This window comes from Acyrthosiphon pisum, chromosome A2, assembly GCF_005508785.2.
Source record: "Acyrthosiphon pisum isolate AL4f chromosome A2, pea_aphid_22Mar2018_4r6ur, whole genome shotgun sequence".
NCBI classification, from domain to species: domain Eukaryota; kingdom Metazoa; phylum Arthropoda; class Insecta; order Hemiptera; family Aphididae; genus Acyrthosiphon; species Acyrthosiphon pisum.
In genome coordinates, this window is record NC_042495.1 from 50,341,547 (window position 1) to 50,360,048 (window position 18,502).

General features: G+C 25.3%; 4 protein-coding genes across 5 annotated transcripts; 3 read left to right on the forward strand and 1 right to left on the reverse strand.

Moving 5' to 3' along the window:
• Window positions 1-1,865: 1,865 nt before the first annotated feature.
• LOC100162121 (tRNA-dihydrouridine(47) synthase [NAD(P)(+)]-like) lies at window positions 1,866-4,399 on the reverse strand. Its single transcript, XM_001949419.5, has 2 exons — window positions 4,244-4,399; window positions 1,866-3,706 (listed from the first exon to the last, which is right to left on the reverse strand). The coding sequence occupies exon 2, from the start codon at window positions 3,694-3,696 to the stop codon at window positions 1,960-1,962; it is 1,737 nt and encodes a 578-aa protein (XP_001949454.1). The 5' UTR covers window positions 3,697-3,706; window positions 4,244-4,399; the 3' UTR covers window positions 1,866-1,959.
• Window positions 4,400-4,534: 135 nt separating this feature from the next.
• On the forward strand, window positions 4,535-8,436 carry LOC100164188 (protein lin-9 homolog). Of its 2 annotated transcripts, none has more exons than XM_003243017.4 (2): window positions 4,535-4,927; window positions 6,260-8,436. In XM_003243017.4, exon 2 carries the CDS (start codon window positions 6,395-6,397, stop codon window positions 8,201-8,203), a length of 1,809 nt encoding a protein of 602 aa, XP_003243065.1. In that variant the 5' UTR covers window positions 4,535-4,927; window positions 6,260-6,394; the 3' UTR covers window positions 8,204-8,436. The 2 variants fall into 2 exon arrangements, with proteins under 2 accessions (XP_003243065.1, XP_001949408.1); XM_001949373.5 differs by having other exon boundaries at window positions 4,535-4,693.
• A 1,744-nt stretch (window positions 8,437-10,180) lies between these two features.
• On the forward strand, window positions 10,181-13,585 carry LOC115034149 (coiled-coil domain-containing protein 40-like). The gene is made up of 8 exons (XM_029489953.1): window positions 10,181-10,660; window positions 10,956-11,323; window positions 11,395-11,614; window positions 11,697-11,854; window positions 12,112-12,356; window positions 13,140-13,383; window positions 13,444-13,487; window positions 13,582-13,585. The coding sequence occupies exons 1-8, from the start codon at window positions 10,438-10,440 to the stop codon at window positions 13,583-13,585; spliced, it is 1,506 nt and encodes a 501-aa protein (XP_029345813.1). The 5' UTR covers window positions 10,181-10,437.
• Window positions 13,586-18,022, forward strand: LOC100571865 (coiled-coil domain-containing protein 40). The gene is made up of 8 exons (XM_029490366.1): window positions 13,586-13,626; window positions 13,689-13,934; window positions 14,008-14,182; window positions 14,635-14,843; window positions 15,331-15,546; window positions 15,961-16,152; window positions 16,667-16,825; window positions 17,776-18,022. Exons 3-8 carry the CDS (start codon window positions 14,089-14,091, stop codon window positions 18,013-18,015), a joined length of 1,110 nt encoding a protein of 369 aa, XP_029346226.1. The 5' UTR covers window positions 13,586-13,626; window positions 13,689-13,934; window positions 14,008-14,088; the 3' UTR covers window positions 18,016-18,022.
• The last annotated feature ends 480 nt before the right edge of the window (window positions 18,023-18,502 follow it).

Sequence of the window (18,502 nt, forward strand, 5' to 3'; positions counted from 1 at the left end):
GATATAACCATATTATAATTAGTTAAATGTATTATGTTTGTATCATGAAGCAAACAGTATATCTTTTCTATGAAAGTATCTCCGATCTCGTTAATTTGAATATTTTAGTCCTGTACACAGTACATGAATCTTATCTTCAAACGTGACACAAATTAAGATGTTATAATAAATAATAATATTTTTAGTCAATTTTTTGCTCTCAGGGAATTTGTGGTCCAAACTAATATTTTTTTTTAATTAAGAGCAAATGCATTAAAACTCATTGTAGATTCGGGTGTTAGACACAAAATGTATAGTATATTTTGTCAATTACAGTAGACGCCGCTTATAAGACTCACGGATATAAGGTTCAGTCGCTTATTAGACTCAAAATTGTCTGGAACGGTCCGGACGTATCCAAATACATTAAAAAAAAAATCGGTTATAAGACTCAACACTTCGGTTATAAGACTAAAATTTCGTAAAATAAATAGTAGAAAACAAACTTTTTTGGTTATAATTTAGAAATAAATTGGTATTGAAAATTAAATACTATTCGTGTTGATTATTTCTAGTTTCTGTTGGTACCTAATAACGTATAATAATTTTTATCGCAGATAAAAGTTCACATTTATCGCAACGATTATGGTTATTATAGTGTACTGATTATCTGGTGGCTATATTAGAAGAAAATAAAAAACAAACTAAAATTACAAATTATATGTAATATGTATTTACGTTTAATTATTTTAATGTATTAAAATCAAAGCAAAATACGTAGTAAAATAAAAAATAAATAATATAATAAATATGTAGTAAAGTAAAAAATAAATAATATGTATATATAAATACGTAATTAATTTTTTTTTCCACTTCGCCTATAAGGTTCATTCGGTTATAAGACTCACTTTGTGCTGGTCCCAAAGTGAGTCTTATAAGCGGCGTCTACTGTACCTACTTACTAAGCTACTACAAAAAGTAGCAACTAAAAGTCTAAATCATTCAAAAATAGTATTGTGTATTTGAATATTCTAAATATTAAATTATAACGAAAAGTCGAAAACGTCAAACATTGATAAATGAATGCATGATAAATTAAATAGTTATACCACAGAATAGATGAAATTTCATCTATTCTGTGGTTATACCAGGCACGTGATAATAAAGTCTTAAAAAAAAAAGATCAGAGATTTTAAATAAAATTATTAAAAATATTATTTTAAAATCTCTGGATGCACTATGACTAGATAAATGTTGTAAAATTGATTGGGTATTGAGTAAAATCACGTTAAATATCTTAATCAGTGGGTAAAATAATTGCATTCCTTTCTTCTAATCTTTATTCTATGCAAGGTAAGTGGATTAATCCTTGATTATCAAGGTCGTATCTGGGAGTGGGGAAATTCAGACCCCCCCCCCCCCCCCCCCCGAAATTTATTATTTTTAACCAAATATCAAGACCTAAACTCAATAAAATTACAATATACATGTTTTGGACTCACCCCCCGAAAAAAGTTTATGGATAAGGCCTTGCCTTGATTCTATGATTCCTTGCCCCAGATATTTAAATTATAATAATAATATATTTATTATAATACATTTGTAAAATATAAATATCTGTGTTGCCTGTATAATTATTCAGGAACTAATCCTATTTATTGAATGTTATAGCATAGGCAGAAATCCTAGGGGACTTGACAGAATTCATTTTTTTTTTTTTGGGGGGGGGGGGGAGTTAAAAGCCCTTCCCATTTCCTTCAATGGTACATAGACACATGGTAACCAATAAATTGTGTTTCTCAAAATGTTTTAAATTTTTAAAAATATATTTAATACATTATGGTATATATATTCAATTATAAATATAAGTAATATAACTAATTGAGTACACTGTCACAAAACCTGAACATATATTGATAATATATATATTATATAATAAAACTTAAAAGTTATTTAAGTAAATATAACATAAAACATTAACTATTTCCAAGAATTGGCCTTGTGTTTAGGTAGAAATTGAAATCCATTTGGTACTGGTCCCAGTAACATTTTACTTATCTCTATCCAATCAGCACAATTTCCGCTAGCCATTAATGTCTCTAAATCGTCCCTTCCTTTGTAATGTGGTGGTCTTTCATTTACTTTTTGAGGTACACGTTCTAAAATTCCTACAGGAATGTAACGGTAACAAAATGACAGCCATTCCAATAAAAACTTTCTTGTTGTTTCCACACCTCGAGTATCACTACCCCAATGTTCAAGACCATATTTTACATATTTTTTTAAAATTTCTAATCGTTCATTACTGCTTATATCCCAATGACAATTTTCTTTAAGCTCTTTAAATATCCAAGGCTTTATCAAAGCTCCCCTGCCAATCATAGCACCTGTTATATCTGGAAATTGAAGTTTTGAATCTACATAATCTTCATAAGACATTATATCTCCACTGCTAAATACTTGTACTGGACTTGCTAATTTTGCACATTCATTAACATAATTCCAATCAGCCATTTTTGTGTATCTTTGATCTCTTGATCTTCCATGAACTGTTATAAGGGATACTCCACTATCTTTGAACATAGGTATTAAATCATGTGCAACATTTTGATCTTTATTAACGCCTGAGCGAGTTTTTACTGTAAGAGGTACATCAAGTACAGTTCTCATACTTTTCAAACAGACTTCTAATTTTTTACTCCTAAGTAATAAACCACTACCAGCTCCTTGTTTATAAATTTGATCTAACGGACACCCTAAATTCAAGTCTAAGAAATCCATATCAACATTTTCTTGTAGGACTTGTGCACTTTTAGCCAACATATATGGATTATTACCACATACTTGAATACCAAATATATCTTCTGTTTCATGTCTTTTAGTCAATGCCCATTCTTGATTATGTCCTTGTAACAAACTTGATGATAGAACCATTTCACTGCAGGTTATATCAGCACCAAACTCTTTACAAATTCTACGAAAAGGCAAATTACCAACTGTGGTTAAAGGGGCCAAGTATAGTTTATTTTTCCAATTTATCTTTTTAGGACTTTCTTCAATTAAAGGCCCTAAGTCTTTATTCTTATCAATTTTTTTAACAGCTTCTTCACTTTTTGTGAAATTGTATAATTTTTTTCGTAATTTTAACATATTTTCTTTACTTAAGGTTCTACAATTAGTTTCATTTTTAATCCACATTTCATATTTGGTTTGGTCAATAATATTTTTGCCACTTTCAATATGGCTACTTCCATATCTACAGGTCAGTCCTCTAGGACAACGACCCTTAATAGAATATACATAACACGTTTTGTCAATATCATCAGGTTTTTTATCTAAGTACTCAGTGACATTGTGTAAGAATTTACATTTATCATATACACAAGAATCTTTTTCTGAACCATCAACAAGATTTGAGCATAAATGTTCTTGTGGAATTTGATAGTAAGTAGAATTTCTAGATTTATTTTGACCTTTTAATACACTCTTAGAACACTTCTGCTTTTTAGAAGGCGGTTCATCTTCATTTAGTTGGTTTTTATCCGATTCTGAAATACAATTTATTGCCAGCTTAGGCACATGTCTTTCAATGATATATTCTTTTTTTATACATGCAATTCCCTTATTTTCTTCTTTTACAATTGACGTAACAATGTTATCAACTGTAGTATTTGTCTCTTCATTCAAACTCACTAAGTCTTCATTGGTGGATGACATTTTAAAATACCTAAAAATATAAAAACAAATGTAGAATTATAAAGAATTTAAATTGTTATCCAGGTTTATAATTTTGGTAGAAAAATTCTACCTAGTTAACAAAGAATTATTATAATTATTATATTATATAAATAATATAATTGTATATTATAATTTAATTTATTTTTAAATTATTATTTAAAATTGTATGATTTTATTATAATTTAGAAACTAATTTACACATTATTTGGTAGTTGAGTATTTAATTAAAATTAGTCATTACTTTATAACTTAAATTACTGATATTCATTATGTATCATTATAGTATTCATCATAGTTAATAGATTTACGTTTGTTCTATAAAATATGTAAATTAGTAATGTTAGTTGATTATTCAAACAAATATCTGTCACAACTACATTTAAGATAAAAATAAATGACTTAATGTTTATAGGTAGGTATATTATAATATTATTAACAGAAAATAATCATACATTCTTATTAAAATATATAGCAAATTATAGTAAACATTTAAAATTCAAGGAAGTTCGCAATGAAACTTAGTTACCTGTTAAATTTGTCAGATGCGTAAAGTACACTAAAATACTATAACGATTCAAATTTCAAATGGTTATAAAATATTCTAATTTTTGAAGTCCAATTTTCTGAATACTAAAGACGAGTGTGAAAATTAAACTTGAGTTTTTGAACGTAACCAACAAATAAAAAATGTAAATTGATAAATTATCAATGATAATGTATTGATTTTTGTTTTTTAAACTATTTGTTTGATAACGATTTGTTTTTAATGCATCACTGTATAGTGTTCGTGAAATGTTATTGGTGCACCTGGCGATAATGTGGAATTTAAACTGGGAAATGTTTTCCTCCGCGATTTTTACGAATTATATAAATTTACGAATCATTTCTTTTTTGATTCTGCATTATTATTTCCAATACGTACATCCATCGCTTGCTATTTATTTCATAATCGTACAACATTAACCATGGAAATAACGTAAGTACATTTAAAGTACATAGGTAATTGACGTTTCGGAACGTTAGAGAATTCATTCAAACGACAATTGATACAGTTGTTTGCGCCATTTCCTTTCAAATACTAATTCGTTCAAATATATTGATGAATACTGAACTCAAAATGTTTCTCTGGTTCATCCTTTATGCCAATTCTAATAACCGATAACAAGTTGTATGATATCAGTTGAACAAAACTTATACTGTTTAAACTTAGGTAAGTGTTTCTGGTTCATACTTTTTCATAATAACTTTCATTCTAAACTTAAATTTACGAGATTTTAGTACACGATATTGTATAGTTTTTCTAAAACTGAAAAACTAAAAATTTAATTTCATAAACTTTGATAAATTACTATTGTATACGTATAATTTGACCTGATTATAGTACTAATGCCGTAAATACACTTTTAAGATGTGGCAAAGTTCTGAATATATTATATTGGTATTACACACCTTATGTTATGAACTATACAAGTAATTTCAATTTACTTTGAAAGTATAATATAGTATCCATTAAAGTACCTAGATTTTTCAGAAAAATGTCTTAAAATTTATAATTTACCTTTATAGGTATTTAATATATATTCAAACCAATTATATTAGGTAACTACTTTGATAGTCACATCTAATGTTAAAGTGCATTGTATTCTAAACTTGTTATAATAAATAATTATTAATTGGATAATGTAACTTTTAAATAATTTTGTAACCTATTACTTATATGATTGAAATCCAATCACTTCATGATTTTTATTTTGTGGCTATTCGCTTTACATGCAAATTAATTTAATTGTGGTTAATTTTTAAATATTTAGTTTTGTTTTTTTATTTAATTCTTTTATCCGGCTCTTTATCTTTTAAATACCTACCTAATGCAAGTTCTGTTATGATAAAGTTAGAAATTATTAGTTAAAATGTTCATACATTTATAGCCTTTGCCCTAGTTAGACTCTGTTCAGACATGAAAATGTACATACTTAAGTAAATTTATATAACTCACTAATTTCCAAAATATTACATATTAATTTTGAGAAATCTAATGTACTAATATAAAATAGTGGAAAACCTGGCTAGAATATAATTTGAATCATTTAATGTATTACCTACTTGTATTATACATTTATAACTTGTATCTTTTCCAAATATTTGTTTTTTATAAAACAATACGTACTACTCATAATTAATTTCTCAATTTTTTTGATTAAATCTGTATGATATTAATAATGAAAAACTATATTCAATGGTTAGGTTATGTTATAAGTTATAGTTACCTGATCAAATATTTTTGTCTGTCTTATACTTACTTAAATAGTGATGAAAAAAAATTAACTAATTGAAAATTGTAGTCAACTTAGAAGCAATGATCAAAACATTCAAACATTCATTAATTTCTATAAAATATGTGAAATGGACTGCCAATATAAGTAGAACATTACCTTTGGTAAAATATGCATCTTATGGCTCTACAGCTGCTTTAATATTATTTTTATAGTTGTCTTATTAACTTATTTCTCAAATATTTAATAGTATTCATTTTTTTTTTCAGGTTATGGGAAAACTGCAATTTGTTAAACTGTCAATACGTATTCATTTGAAAGTTTTTCCTTGATACATAACATTAATAAGCACAGAATATATATTAAATTTAGCTATTTGTTAATAGTTATTAAATAAATCAAAAATGGATTCAGATAGTAGTGATATGGAAATGGAGGACGAGTGTCGCCAAACAAAATTATGTCCAGCTGTTTTAGGTTTACAGCCAGTAAATAAAAGAAATACTCCTAAAATTATAGAATCGTCAAATGCAGGAAAAGATAAATTAAACAGAAGAGGTATGCCTGCTCGTATAAGGAAAAAAAATAAATTATTTTTTGATGAAGAAGTATTCAACACATCTAAAAATCCATCCGTGAAACAGGAACGCATGATGTATGTAAATTCTCCTAAAAAACAAACACCAAAAAAAATTGTTGAATCTAAATTAGAACCAAAAACACCAAAAACACCTAAACAAGAAAAAATTGTCAATCAAAAATTACAAACTCCAAAAGTTTCTGTCAAAACAACACCTACAATCAAACTTAAGACTCCCAATGTGAAAACTCCTATTAAAAGTGCTTCTAAAAAATCTACTGAAAATGGTGTAGCTAAACCAAAAACTATAAAACTTGAAACTCCTAAAAACATAGTGTCGACATCCAAACCAAAATCTGATTCTTTGGAACGTAAACGTTGTCAAAATGTTGGATTAAGACTAAGGAAAATTTTTCAATTACCAAAAGCTAAAAACTGGATATATTATGAGTGGTTTTATAGCAATATAGATAAACCTCTTTTATATGAATCTGATTTTATGATGTGTGTACAAGACTTCTTTCCCTCATTTAAAATTAAAACGATGACTAGAACTGAATGGTGTATGTTACGGCGGATGATGGGTAAACCTCGAAGATGTTCTCAAAATTTCTTTGACGAAGAAATTAGAGAGTTGGATAGAAGAAGAAGAAAAATAAGATTGTTACAACAAAGGAAAGCTAGAGACGAATTGTTATTTAAAGATATACCAGATGAAATACCTTTACAACTTACTGTTGGTACTAAAGTAACTGCAATGTTAAGGAATAATACTGAAGATGGTCTATTTAATGGAACTATTGAAGCTTTAGATGTTTCTAACAATACTTATAGAATAAATTTTGATAAGCCTGGCTTAGGTACACACTCAGTCCTTGATTATGAAGTATGCTCCAATCAACCTCCAGAAACTATTTCTAAAAATGTTTTGTTACAAATGTGTCGACCACGTATACCATACCATAATCGTTCTATATCACCTGAAACCAAAGTAGATTTACTTAAAACCGATCAGAATACAATTGCACAATATTCAATGAAACTTTTAGAGTCTACTGTGAAATTCAGAAAAATTTTGACTGCTAAAAAGCAATATGTACAAACATTACGTAACATGAATTCTGAAGCTGAAAGAATGGTTTTATACAATGAAGATATAACACCAGAATTTCAGAGTCGGTATGCTAAAATTGTTTTGGATTTGGATAATTTAAATCTACATTTAACATCAGTAATGTGTGTGCTTAGTGAAGAAATTAAAGTATTAGCACCTGAAGAAGCTGAAACATGGCCATTGATCACGGATTATTTGCAAAATCAGTCATTTGATGAAGCTGAACAGATGATTGAGCATAACAAAGAAGTAACTGATTCCCGTTTTATGTCTGATGACCAGCCCATGTTAGCTTTAATTAAAGATTTATTAGCTTTAATGCTTCAGGTGAAGACATTGACTGAAAATGAACCTACTGCATATGAATTGGATGCTTTAAAAAGAACAATGGTTGAAATAAAACTTAAACTTAGTCAATCTAATCAAAAATCTTTTGAAAATTGTGTGGAAATTCATATGCAGCAAATTCAATCTAGTTTAGATACTTTTCATACTTTATCCTCATCTAATAGAAAATAACACGAAATGTTTAAAACTTTTGTTAAACTATATTCAACAAATATATTTTAAAAGGTAAATAATAATGTTATGAATATAAAGGAGATTGATTATTGATATAATATGTATAGATTTAAATGGAAGTAACAAAACTTAAACGGATTATTGATTAATGCCATTTTTTAAGTACCTATATTTTAATTAACGTAATTTTACATAACCAATAATTTTAAATTATTTATACGTTAATAAAATAATGAATATACTAATATCAATGAGGTATTATTTTATCTAAATCGGAAATCAAATTTTATTTAAAGGTAACACAATTAAAATGTTCATTATTATACATTCAGAATATTCTTTATAATACGAAAAATTTGTGTGATTTAGAATATAAGTTTAATTTAAGTAAATTAGGTTTATAATGTTTTTGATAATTGCTTAATGATTCATAAAAATGATGGTATACTGTTTAATAATTTATAATTAAAATATCTAATAATTGGAAAATAAATTTGTTTCGAATTGTTGATCTCCTTTTAATTAATAACATTATTTTGAATGCAAAATTATTATGTTTTATACAATTCAATTATGTATATTTTTTTTTTCTGTGTTATCAAATTAATATAGCGTAAAATGTATTATTTTTATTTATCTTCATAACAATTTATTTTATTTTAAACCAATCAGCGTCTACTTAAATTGCACTGTATTTATAAGGTATGCAATCAGAAACATATTTGTCTATACAATTAAAATTTAATTTTACAATCTACAATTTAAATTATGATTTATTTTTATTCACATAATGGTACATAAAAATACCATCATTATAAATTATAGTTTATGATTAATTTGAGTTATCTAATTATAGAGTAGGTATCACTATTTTGTGAGGTAATTATTTTTAGTTTTTAATTGTAAATGTATTGAAATATATGTGAAAATTGTAGAAACTGGTAGGATTATATTGTGTTATATTTGTTAATTTTATTAGTGAATATTAATATTATTTTACTTTTGATATCAGGAACATGTAGATATAATTTATTAATAATAATTAATACAATCCTTAAAGAACTGAACAATAATTTAATAATGTACTTGCAACGTTGTACACATTTTAAAATATTTTAATAAGCAAATTATTAATATATATTTTTATTCAAATACATAATTTAAATTTATTATTTATGAAAGTCATTATTTTTAATGTTCTGATTCTAACAAAATTACTAATTTACAAAATCTGAGTTTACTGTATATTTTCCTAGAATTAAAAATGTGTGTTAAAATAGGTAAGAGAATAATTGTGTAAGCATTTGTGTACATTTATGTATTTTAATTATAATTTTTATAAATTGGAATATTGTTTATATAACCTGTATTATATAATTTTATTATTGATTGAAATGTTTAAGAAATACAAATATATAATTTTAAACTAGCAAAATATTATCCTTTTAATTGGGTAAAATTTTAGCTCAATATATCTACCACAAATGTATGTGGCAAAATGAATATATAATAAACAAAATTATACATATTATAATTATAAACATATTGTGTGAATAAAAATTATATATAATATTATACATAAATATTTCATGCTTTCATTTTTTATCATCTATAACCATTTACGATATTGCATGTTGCCTTTTAAATTTAAATCTGTTATCTGGTGTTAATTGTATCGTAAATAGTGATACAATCTGCAAAATAATGTATGTACATAAAGGAATTGAAATTACAACAACCATCTCAATATCTCATAGAGTTTATAAGTTATAATATAGTAATACATAATATATTACTATGTTAGGCATTAGATTTTCCCTACAAAATGTATGTAATCATTCTTATAGAGGCTTTAATATATTATTTATTTATTTAACAATAACATATAAAGTTAATATATGTTAATTGTGTATTAAAAGTGAAAAGGGGTAGAATTGATCTCACTGTTTTTTTATTTATTTACTTTAATAAGTGTAATAATAATTATTATACAAGTTACAAGTCTTTATTAATAAGACGTGGTAAATTGTATTTTGTATTAGGTACTTAATTTATTTTTATTATTTTACACCTCTTGAAAAAATGGTGAGTAAATTTGTTATTTGTAAAACTAACCATTGCCATAGTAACCAAATAACCAATGTGCATGTAGGTATGTACTGTCTAGGTACCACAAGCTTATGTAATATTATCAAGATTGTAAGTACTTGAAGGCATGTTGTGTAGTATGTATGGTCTTATTATCTCTTTATTTAATTAACCTAAAGTGTGAAATGTCCAACTCCGAAATAGATAATTTTGAGATGGATAATAATAAACTTAGAGACAAACAAAAAACATTGGAAATTGATAAAAGAGTTGAAAATATTCAAAGAGATGACATGTGCAGTGGAAATCCTGTTGAATTTACATCAAATATGCATGAATTGCAGGATAATAAAAGTGATCTTAAGGGTAAGTAAAAGTTGTAAGACAGCCAATATTTCACATTTTATAGTGACATCTCTGAAGCTCAGCCGGTATAATTGTTTTTTATCCACCCACTTCCACCTCATTAGCCCCTCAAATATATTTCCGTATTGTATTCATATATAATATTATACAAGGTAAAAAAAATATCTGAATTTAGATTCTTTCAAACTAATAGATAACCAGATTATTTCTATTGAAATTAACAAAATGTGTTGATTAAAAAAACTAAATGGTTATAAGTGTTTAGCCAACTTTAAAAAGTTAAATATTATTTCAGCAAAAGAACAACTTGCGAATGTATTAAATCAGCAAAGTAATGTAATGGATCCAACTTCACATACAGAACTACTAAATTTTGAAGATATGCCATCTGAATCAGAAAATATAGTTGATAATTATTATTCACCTGGCCTAGAGACTGAATCAGAAACATGTAAAAACAGTTCAGATGGTATATCATTAGGGTTTGAAAGCATAAATAGTGAGATGACATATGTAACCCCTAAATGCATAAATAAAGAAATGTATAATAGCCAACTGATTATACTAGAACCAAATAATCCTGTTATGGTAAGATTTCAGAAGACACTGAAATTACATTTATTAAAACAAAGAGAAAACATAAAAAAAGAATTACAAACACTTGTAAGTATATTTATTTTTTATTCAATTAAAGTTGTTTTGTTGGAAATTAAATCCAAATATGTTTTTTTTAGGATGGCTCGATTAAATCCAAACAAAATGAAAAATCTTTATTTATAAATGAAATAAATAATGTGGCTAGTCGAGTTGAAACTCAGCATAGGTTATTAAATGAATTTCATAGAATGAAACTGGAATTGGAAATAACAAAAGTACGAATGGAGGAAAGTATTAACCAAGGAAAACAACACTATACCGAATTCTATACAAAAACTACAATTGAATCAAAAAAATGTACACAATTTTTTTTTTATTAGAAACCTATTTATTACTGTGCATCCTAATAACTAATAAGTAATAATTCATAACTTTTTAGCTTCAGCTTTAAAAAGACAACTAGATTGTAGTCAAGGACTTTTAAAAGAATTATTAAAGTATGAAAAAGAACAAGAAATCACATTTAATGTTTGTAATCAAAAAAAATCTGAAGCTAAGCAATACAAAAAAAAATTATTAAATGATCAACAGAAACAGGTAATTTTTAAATTATCTTTAACATGAATTGGAATTGACTTTATTAATACAGTCGACACTAGATAAATTCACGTTCAAAATAACATTTAGTGAAATTTGAACAGTCAAGAATTTGGAGTTCATAAAATATAAATGACAGATTGAATTGGATTTTTGGTTGTTAAGAATTTCAAATTATTGAAATTTTATTCTATGTATATTGACTATATTCTAGGTTTATTCCTGTTTAAAAAAAAAACAAAATTTGTTATGTCTAGGATTTGTTATTATTGTCCTTAACCCAAGAAATTCTTCGATTGGAAGATCGCATGAAACAATTAGGTGAACAAGCAGAGACTAAGTATAATGAAAGAGAATTTTTGAGACAAAAAGTTATGGATAATTCAACAGATCTTGATGCTATTAATGAAGATAATGCTAAGATTACATTATTATGGAATGATGTTTTAATTAGTATTCAACAACGTGATAAATGTTTTTTAAGGACAAAAAATGATTTTCAGTAATTATTGCATACAATTATTATAAAACTTATTTATTAATTTGAATCATATAAAAATGTTGTTATGATGTCAATATTTATGATTTAAAAAAATATATATTAATCGTATATCAGTTAAAAGTTTTAGTATTTAGTATTTACAGCTAAAATTAAGTAATTTTTTTTTTTTTTGTTACAATCGAAATATTCTGTTTTATTCTTATATAATCTACCGTCATATAAACAATAAAATATAATATTAATATTAATCCCCTCCACACAGATATCCATATTTCTAAAGCCACTGAAACAGCCAAGCTATGATTACTCTAAATTTAGAAATTGCCTTCAAAATCACACAAAAAACCAAATAAAAAAATGTCTAACTATATCCATCCCGGCCAATGTGCCTTCACTGGTTGGTTCTTCCCTCAAGCCATGCAAACCATCACATTATAAAGAAAGAACATCATCACTTATGCTTATTATACTATTTTCATATTGTGTAGATTATTGTATTATTTCAAAATAAAAATAATATTAATCCAATAAGGCAATATTTATAGGTTATATATTTGATATCATTAGAAAACATTCTTCTTCAAAATATAAATAATAGACATAACAAATGTTCATGCTAGAAGTATAATTCCAAAATTATTAGTACGATAATAAAAAATTACAATAATGTTGTGTTAGGACTTATTGTTAATTAAAAATAAATAGAAAATATTGGAGCACATTAAATGGACTAGGTATCCAAAAGATGATCCTGTTTTAAATATATTTTATATGCATTTTCAGAGAAGCAAAAAATAAATATCATACATTGTTAATGGAAGCAAACAGTTACAAACGTAGTGCCCAAGATGAATTTCATAAAAATAAAGATCTATTCAATTATTTGAACAAATTGAAACGAGAACAAAATAACATACAAAATAATTTTAAAACATGCTTAGATAAATTCAACGGCTTGAAAGAAGAATATTCTAAACTTATCCAAATAACAGAATTTCAACACCAAAACTTAGATCAAGTTACATTGGTATGTTGTGTACCTAACTAAACATATTAATATAAATTAAAAATAATATTTTAATTACAGGATCAAAACTCTATAACAAATGAAACAAATAATTTATTACATTTGTTAAACAAAGTATCAAATCAAAAATTAAAATATGAAGAAGATATTTTAGATGAAATAAAAAAACAGATATTTTCAAATAATCATTGTGTTCAGATAAATAACAAAATATCAGAAATTAAAGTTCAAAATAAAGAACACGTATGACGTATTAATTTTTTTCATAAAAATAAAATTATTTACCTATTTTATATTGAATTTAGGAATTATTATTAGTTGGAGTTGAGAACAATTTATCTAAGACTTTATTAAAACTAGAACAATGTCGTACAACAAGTTTTAATTTAGAACAAGATATAGTAGAAAACACTAAATATCTGAATGATCAAGGATTTGCATTATCTGCATTAGATTCTGAATTGAAGAAATTGTATACTGAGATACAAAATAAAACAAAACACATTGATTTAGAAAATAAACAATTGGAAATAGTGAAAAAGTTGCATGATGCAAGTTAAAAAAGTTTAATTAATATTTAATTACATGATATTTATCTTATATTTGATTTTAATTCAATTTTAGGAAGGTTATACTTTGACTCCTCAAATTCAAATCGATCAAGTTAAAAATAAAATTGATGAAGTAGTAAAAGAAACTAATTTCATGAAACAATCTTGGATTCAAAAACAAAATAAAAATATACAATTATTAGCTCAACTAAATAATCAGTTTAATGAACTTGTAAAAGTACGCAAATGTAAGTTTATCTAAAGAATTATAAATTATAATATACTTATATACAAAATAGTATAACATTATGATGAATGTTTATAATATTGATTAAATGTATTACTTACCTACTCAAAATTCCTATTTTGGATTTTTGTCAGTTTTAATTTTATATTTTTAACTATCCATGATTCAACTAATCAAGCAATTTAACATTTACTAATCTCTATTTCCAATGATAATATTATATTATATGTGGCAAGCCATAAATATAATATATTATATTAATTTAAGAGTTAGAATAATCTATGTATGCATTTAACATTTAGGTAATAATAGAGACCCTTTATATATAAATCTATATTATATATATTATCTAGGCTCTCTAGGTTATAATATATTTAGGAATTCATTAATATAAATTATGACATACAAATAAAAACTTATTTAATCTTCATTTAACTTCAAAATATATTTCAGATGATTTAGTAATGGATACAAAAAATAAAAAACTAGAAAAAGAAATTGTTTCTTTATCCAAAGAAGTTTACCAGTATAAACAAATACTTACAAACATGAGAAATACAATTTTGAAACTTAATGAACATTTTAGCAAAAATAAAGAGAAAAGTAGTATGCTTTTGAATGAAAATGAATGGATACAGTGTTCTTATTTAGCTGAATTAAAGGTTAATATTAACATTAAAATAAGTAATTTTTAGCCTAATTTATTATATATCCATACAAATATACAATTAATAAATTTACTTATCAATTATTAATAGAATGAAACTCCCATTTAAGTATTTTACGAAATACTTTTAAGAACTATAATATCCAAAAGAGAACCAAATATACCTATGTCATTTTATTTAACATAATAATTTCTTTATACCTAATACAATTTATTTTTTTTAATACCATAATACTGTTACCTATATGTAAGTTGCACTGTAATTTAAAACTTTAAACATTTTAATATAATAAACAAAACATTTGCATGACTATATAAGTAACCCAAAATAATAATTCTACAATTTATAGTTAGGTATAGTTGTTTAGTTTATTTGTCTGTGGTTTCTTAGCTTAATAAGTTGAATTTGTTATTAAAAAATGTTTACCTATATATTAGGATACAAATGTTTACCTGCCATAGTACCATGTAATTTATTTTAGGAAAATGAAAAACTGTGTTTAGAATACATGGATCAATTAAAGTTATTAAAAAATGAATTGAATGAATTAAAAAATGTATACATGGAAAAACAACGTGAAAGTAAATCATGGGATACTAAACTTCTATTGCTTGTTGAAATGAAAAAAGAAATTAAGAACAAAGAAGGTGATTTAGGTGATATTGATATTATGAAAAATGAAATTCATAGAATGCAGGTAAAAATAATAATTGACAGATAGTTTTTAGTATACAGTGTACTCTTGATTATCTGTGGGCGGATTATCTGTTTTGTGCATTATTCGTGGTCTTCTGTAGAACGAACCATGCACATGAGAACAATTAATGCAATGCAACAACCCAAAAAAATAAAAATAAAAGGGGTAGTTTTCATTTAGTTTTGCTTAAATACTACATAGGATATAACATCACAAGATTTACAAAGTTATATTTTTTTAAATAATTTAATTATTGGATTTTCGTTTTAATTTAAATTTAGAGGATTATCTGTGGAATCCACTTATCCTAGGATGCTAACTGCCTAGTCACCTTATTACACTGATAGTTGAAAGTACACTGTACATATTTATAAGTATCATACATATTTGTTTTATTTTTTTTATTTTTTTTAGATTAGAGAGTGTCAGTTGAAAAAAATACTGGAAAAAATAATGTTAGATTTAGAAGTATGCATATCAAGACGTGAAACAATTTACAATAAAGTTGCAGCCAAGGATATTCGTTTAAAGGGAAAAAATGAAGCCAAACAAAATTTTTTGAAGAAGCTTGATTACCTGCGAATAAATATCAAAAAAATTAAAACTGTAACTATACTAATGTATTATTATTTAACTTCAATTATTAAAAGTTAGTAAAGTATATATTGAATATTATGACCTAAAATGTGTTATAGGGTTGTATAAAATTATAATAAATGTATTATTCATTTTCTTTAATTTAATTGAACTCTTAGCATCAATGGATTATTATACCTACCTACCAAATGTTTTAATATTTATTTTTTAAAATGTACCTAATCTATTTTTTTAAATTAGTGACTTCAAAAATACTATAAACAATTAAACTCTAAATTTATTTTTTAAAGCATTATATATTTAATATTTATACTGTATATTTGTGAATTTGTCATAGTTTATTTTTAGATAAAATTATAAAAAAATAGTTACATTCTTGATAAACTATGAGTTATGACAATCATATTTTATTAACCTATTAAATACCTATACTAATTTTTAAAAATAAATGATATCATAACATTTAATATATAAATATAATCTCAGTAACAATAAACAACTAACATGTTTTTACCATTTTCAGGAATGCAAAAAGTTAGATTCAAATATAAGTGTTTTAGAAAATGATAAAATTAAATTGGAGAATAAACTTGCATACTTAAAATTTAGTATGATCAATATTGAAAAGAGTATTAATGATATCTTGCGAAATATTGAAGATATTGGAGCTACAAAAATTAAGGCTTGTATTTTTCTTAAAATTTGTAATTAATTATATTGCGCCATGTCATTAAGCTCAGTTACCTATCTAGATATTTGTTACCTATAAAATATTTGTGCAGAGTTTAGACATTTTGAATATTACTAACCTACCTACCAAATCAGTGAAAGAACTAATCAGTGGTGTCAAATCTATTCTTCATGAGAGGGTGACTGCCCCTCCTGAAAAAAACAGTAGGATGATTGTAAGGGCAAGAACTTTATTAATATGAAACATAAATACATATTCATATAAGTATTATGTGGTACTAGAGACTTACCTCATATGATGCACTAAATACTAATAAAAATTTGGTAGTTGGTAAATGCTTTACCCTGTTTTGTTTCTATTAAAATATTTTTCTGTGCCATATTAATTCTGTTTTAATTTGTGAACAAATTGTAATTTTAATTTAAAATCTACAAAGCTATTACTTTAAAAGTAAGCCCAGTGGCTTACGCGGTGCAGTGGCTGAAATCAATCACGTGAAGTGATTGAGAGTACTCAACGGCTGCTGCCATTAGTACTTGGATGAGTGACCACCCGGGTTTGTAGCGCCCAAAAACCTTGCCACACATCCCCGTGTTCCTAACTGACCATACCATCCGTCTCAACTCTACTGTACCAACCCTACAACACCCAATGGCCTATGTTACCGCAAGATAATTAATTTAAAAAAAAAAATAGTTAGCCCTAAACAGTTTACAGGTTAATTATGATTGCACTTAAATATTTTGTGGCTACACTATCCTATCCCTGTGCTATTATTGTACCTAGAATTAAAATATTAAAATATACATAAATGGAAATAGAATGGGATAAATGATCCTATCTAAACTATTTTTTTTATTAATATTTATTTATTAGTAGAGTGTATTGTAATTTTTAATTGTGTTCACATACTAACTACTAATTGTACTTCTTTTTTCTAGAACATTCATATTTTAAGCTACAAACAAAACTATGCCAAATTCTTGGATACAGTTAAAAAAGGACACTACCGTTTGCTGATAAAAAGTGAATCAAAAATGAATGATGAATTTTCTGACGAGTGGAAGAAAAATTCTGACTTAATAAGTGTTGTAGATGCTTTGAAAAACGATTTTCCATTCTTGGATTTTCAAATTACACGTTTGCTGTGTATTTTGAAGTCTATTGACAATAAGTCATAGTTAATAATATATACTATAGTTAATAAAAAAAAAACCTACTTACTAACAACCATAAACTGTAATTATAAATTTAAATGGATATAATTTATTTTGAGACAATATTTTGACAAATCTGAAATTGATATTATATACTCTCAATAATATTATCTATAATTTTTTAAGTGGTTGATTTTATTCAAGATTATATTACGCATGGGTCTGAGAGAGTTAATCAACAATATTCATATTGATGAGTGATATGTACCACGATTAAAGATATATCTTTAATCATGGTATGTACTAATAGTATAGCCATTTATTATTTAACATGTATTGAGAATTGAGTTACATTTCACAGTTTACACATTCTTTGTTAATGTACACTTTGGTACCTATTGTACTTATTCTAAATCGTAAATGTTTTGAATGTATACCTACTTCAGGTCAATTATTTTTTTTTAATACCATAGATAAGTATATAATATGTCTTATACCTAGACTGACATAC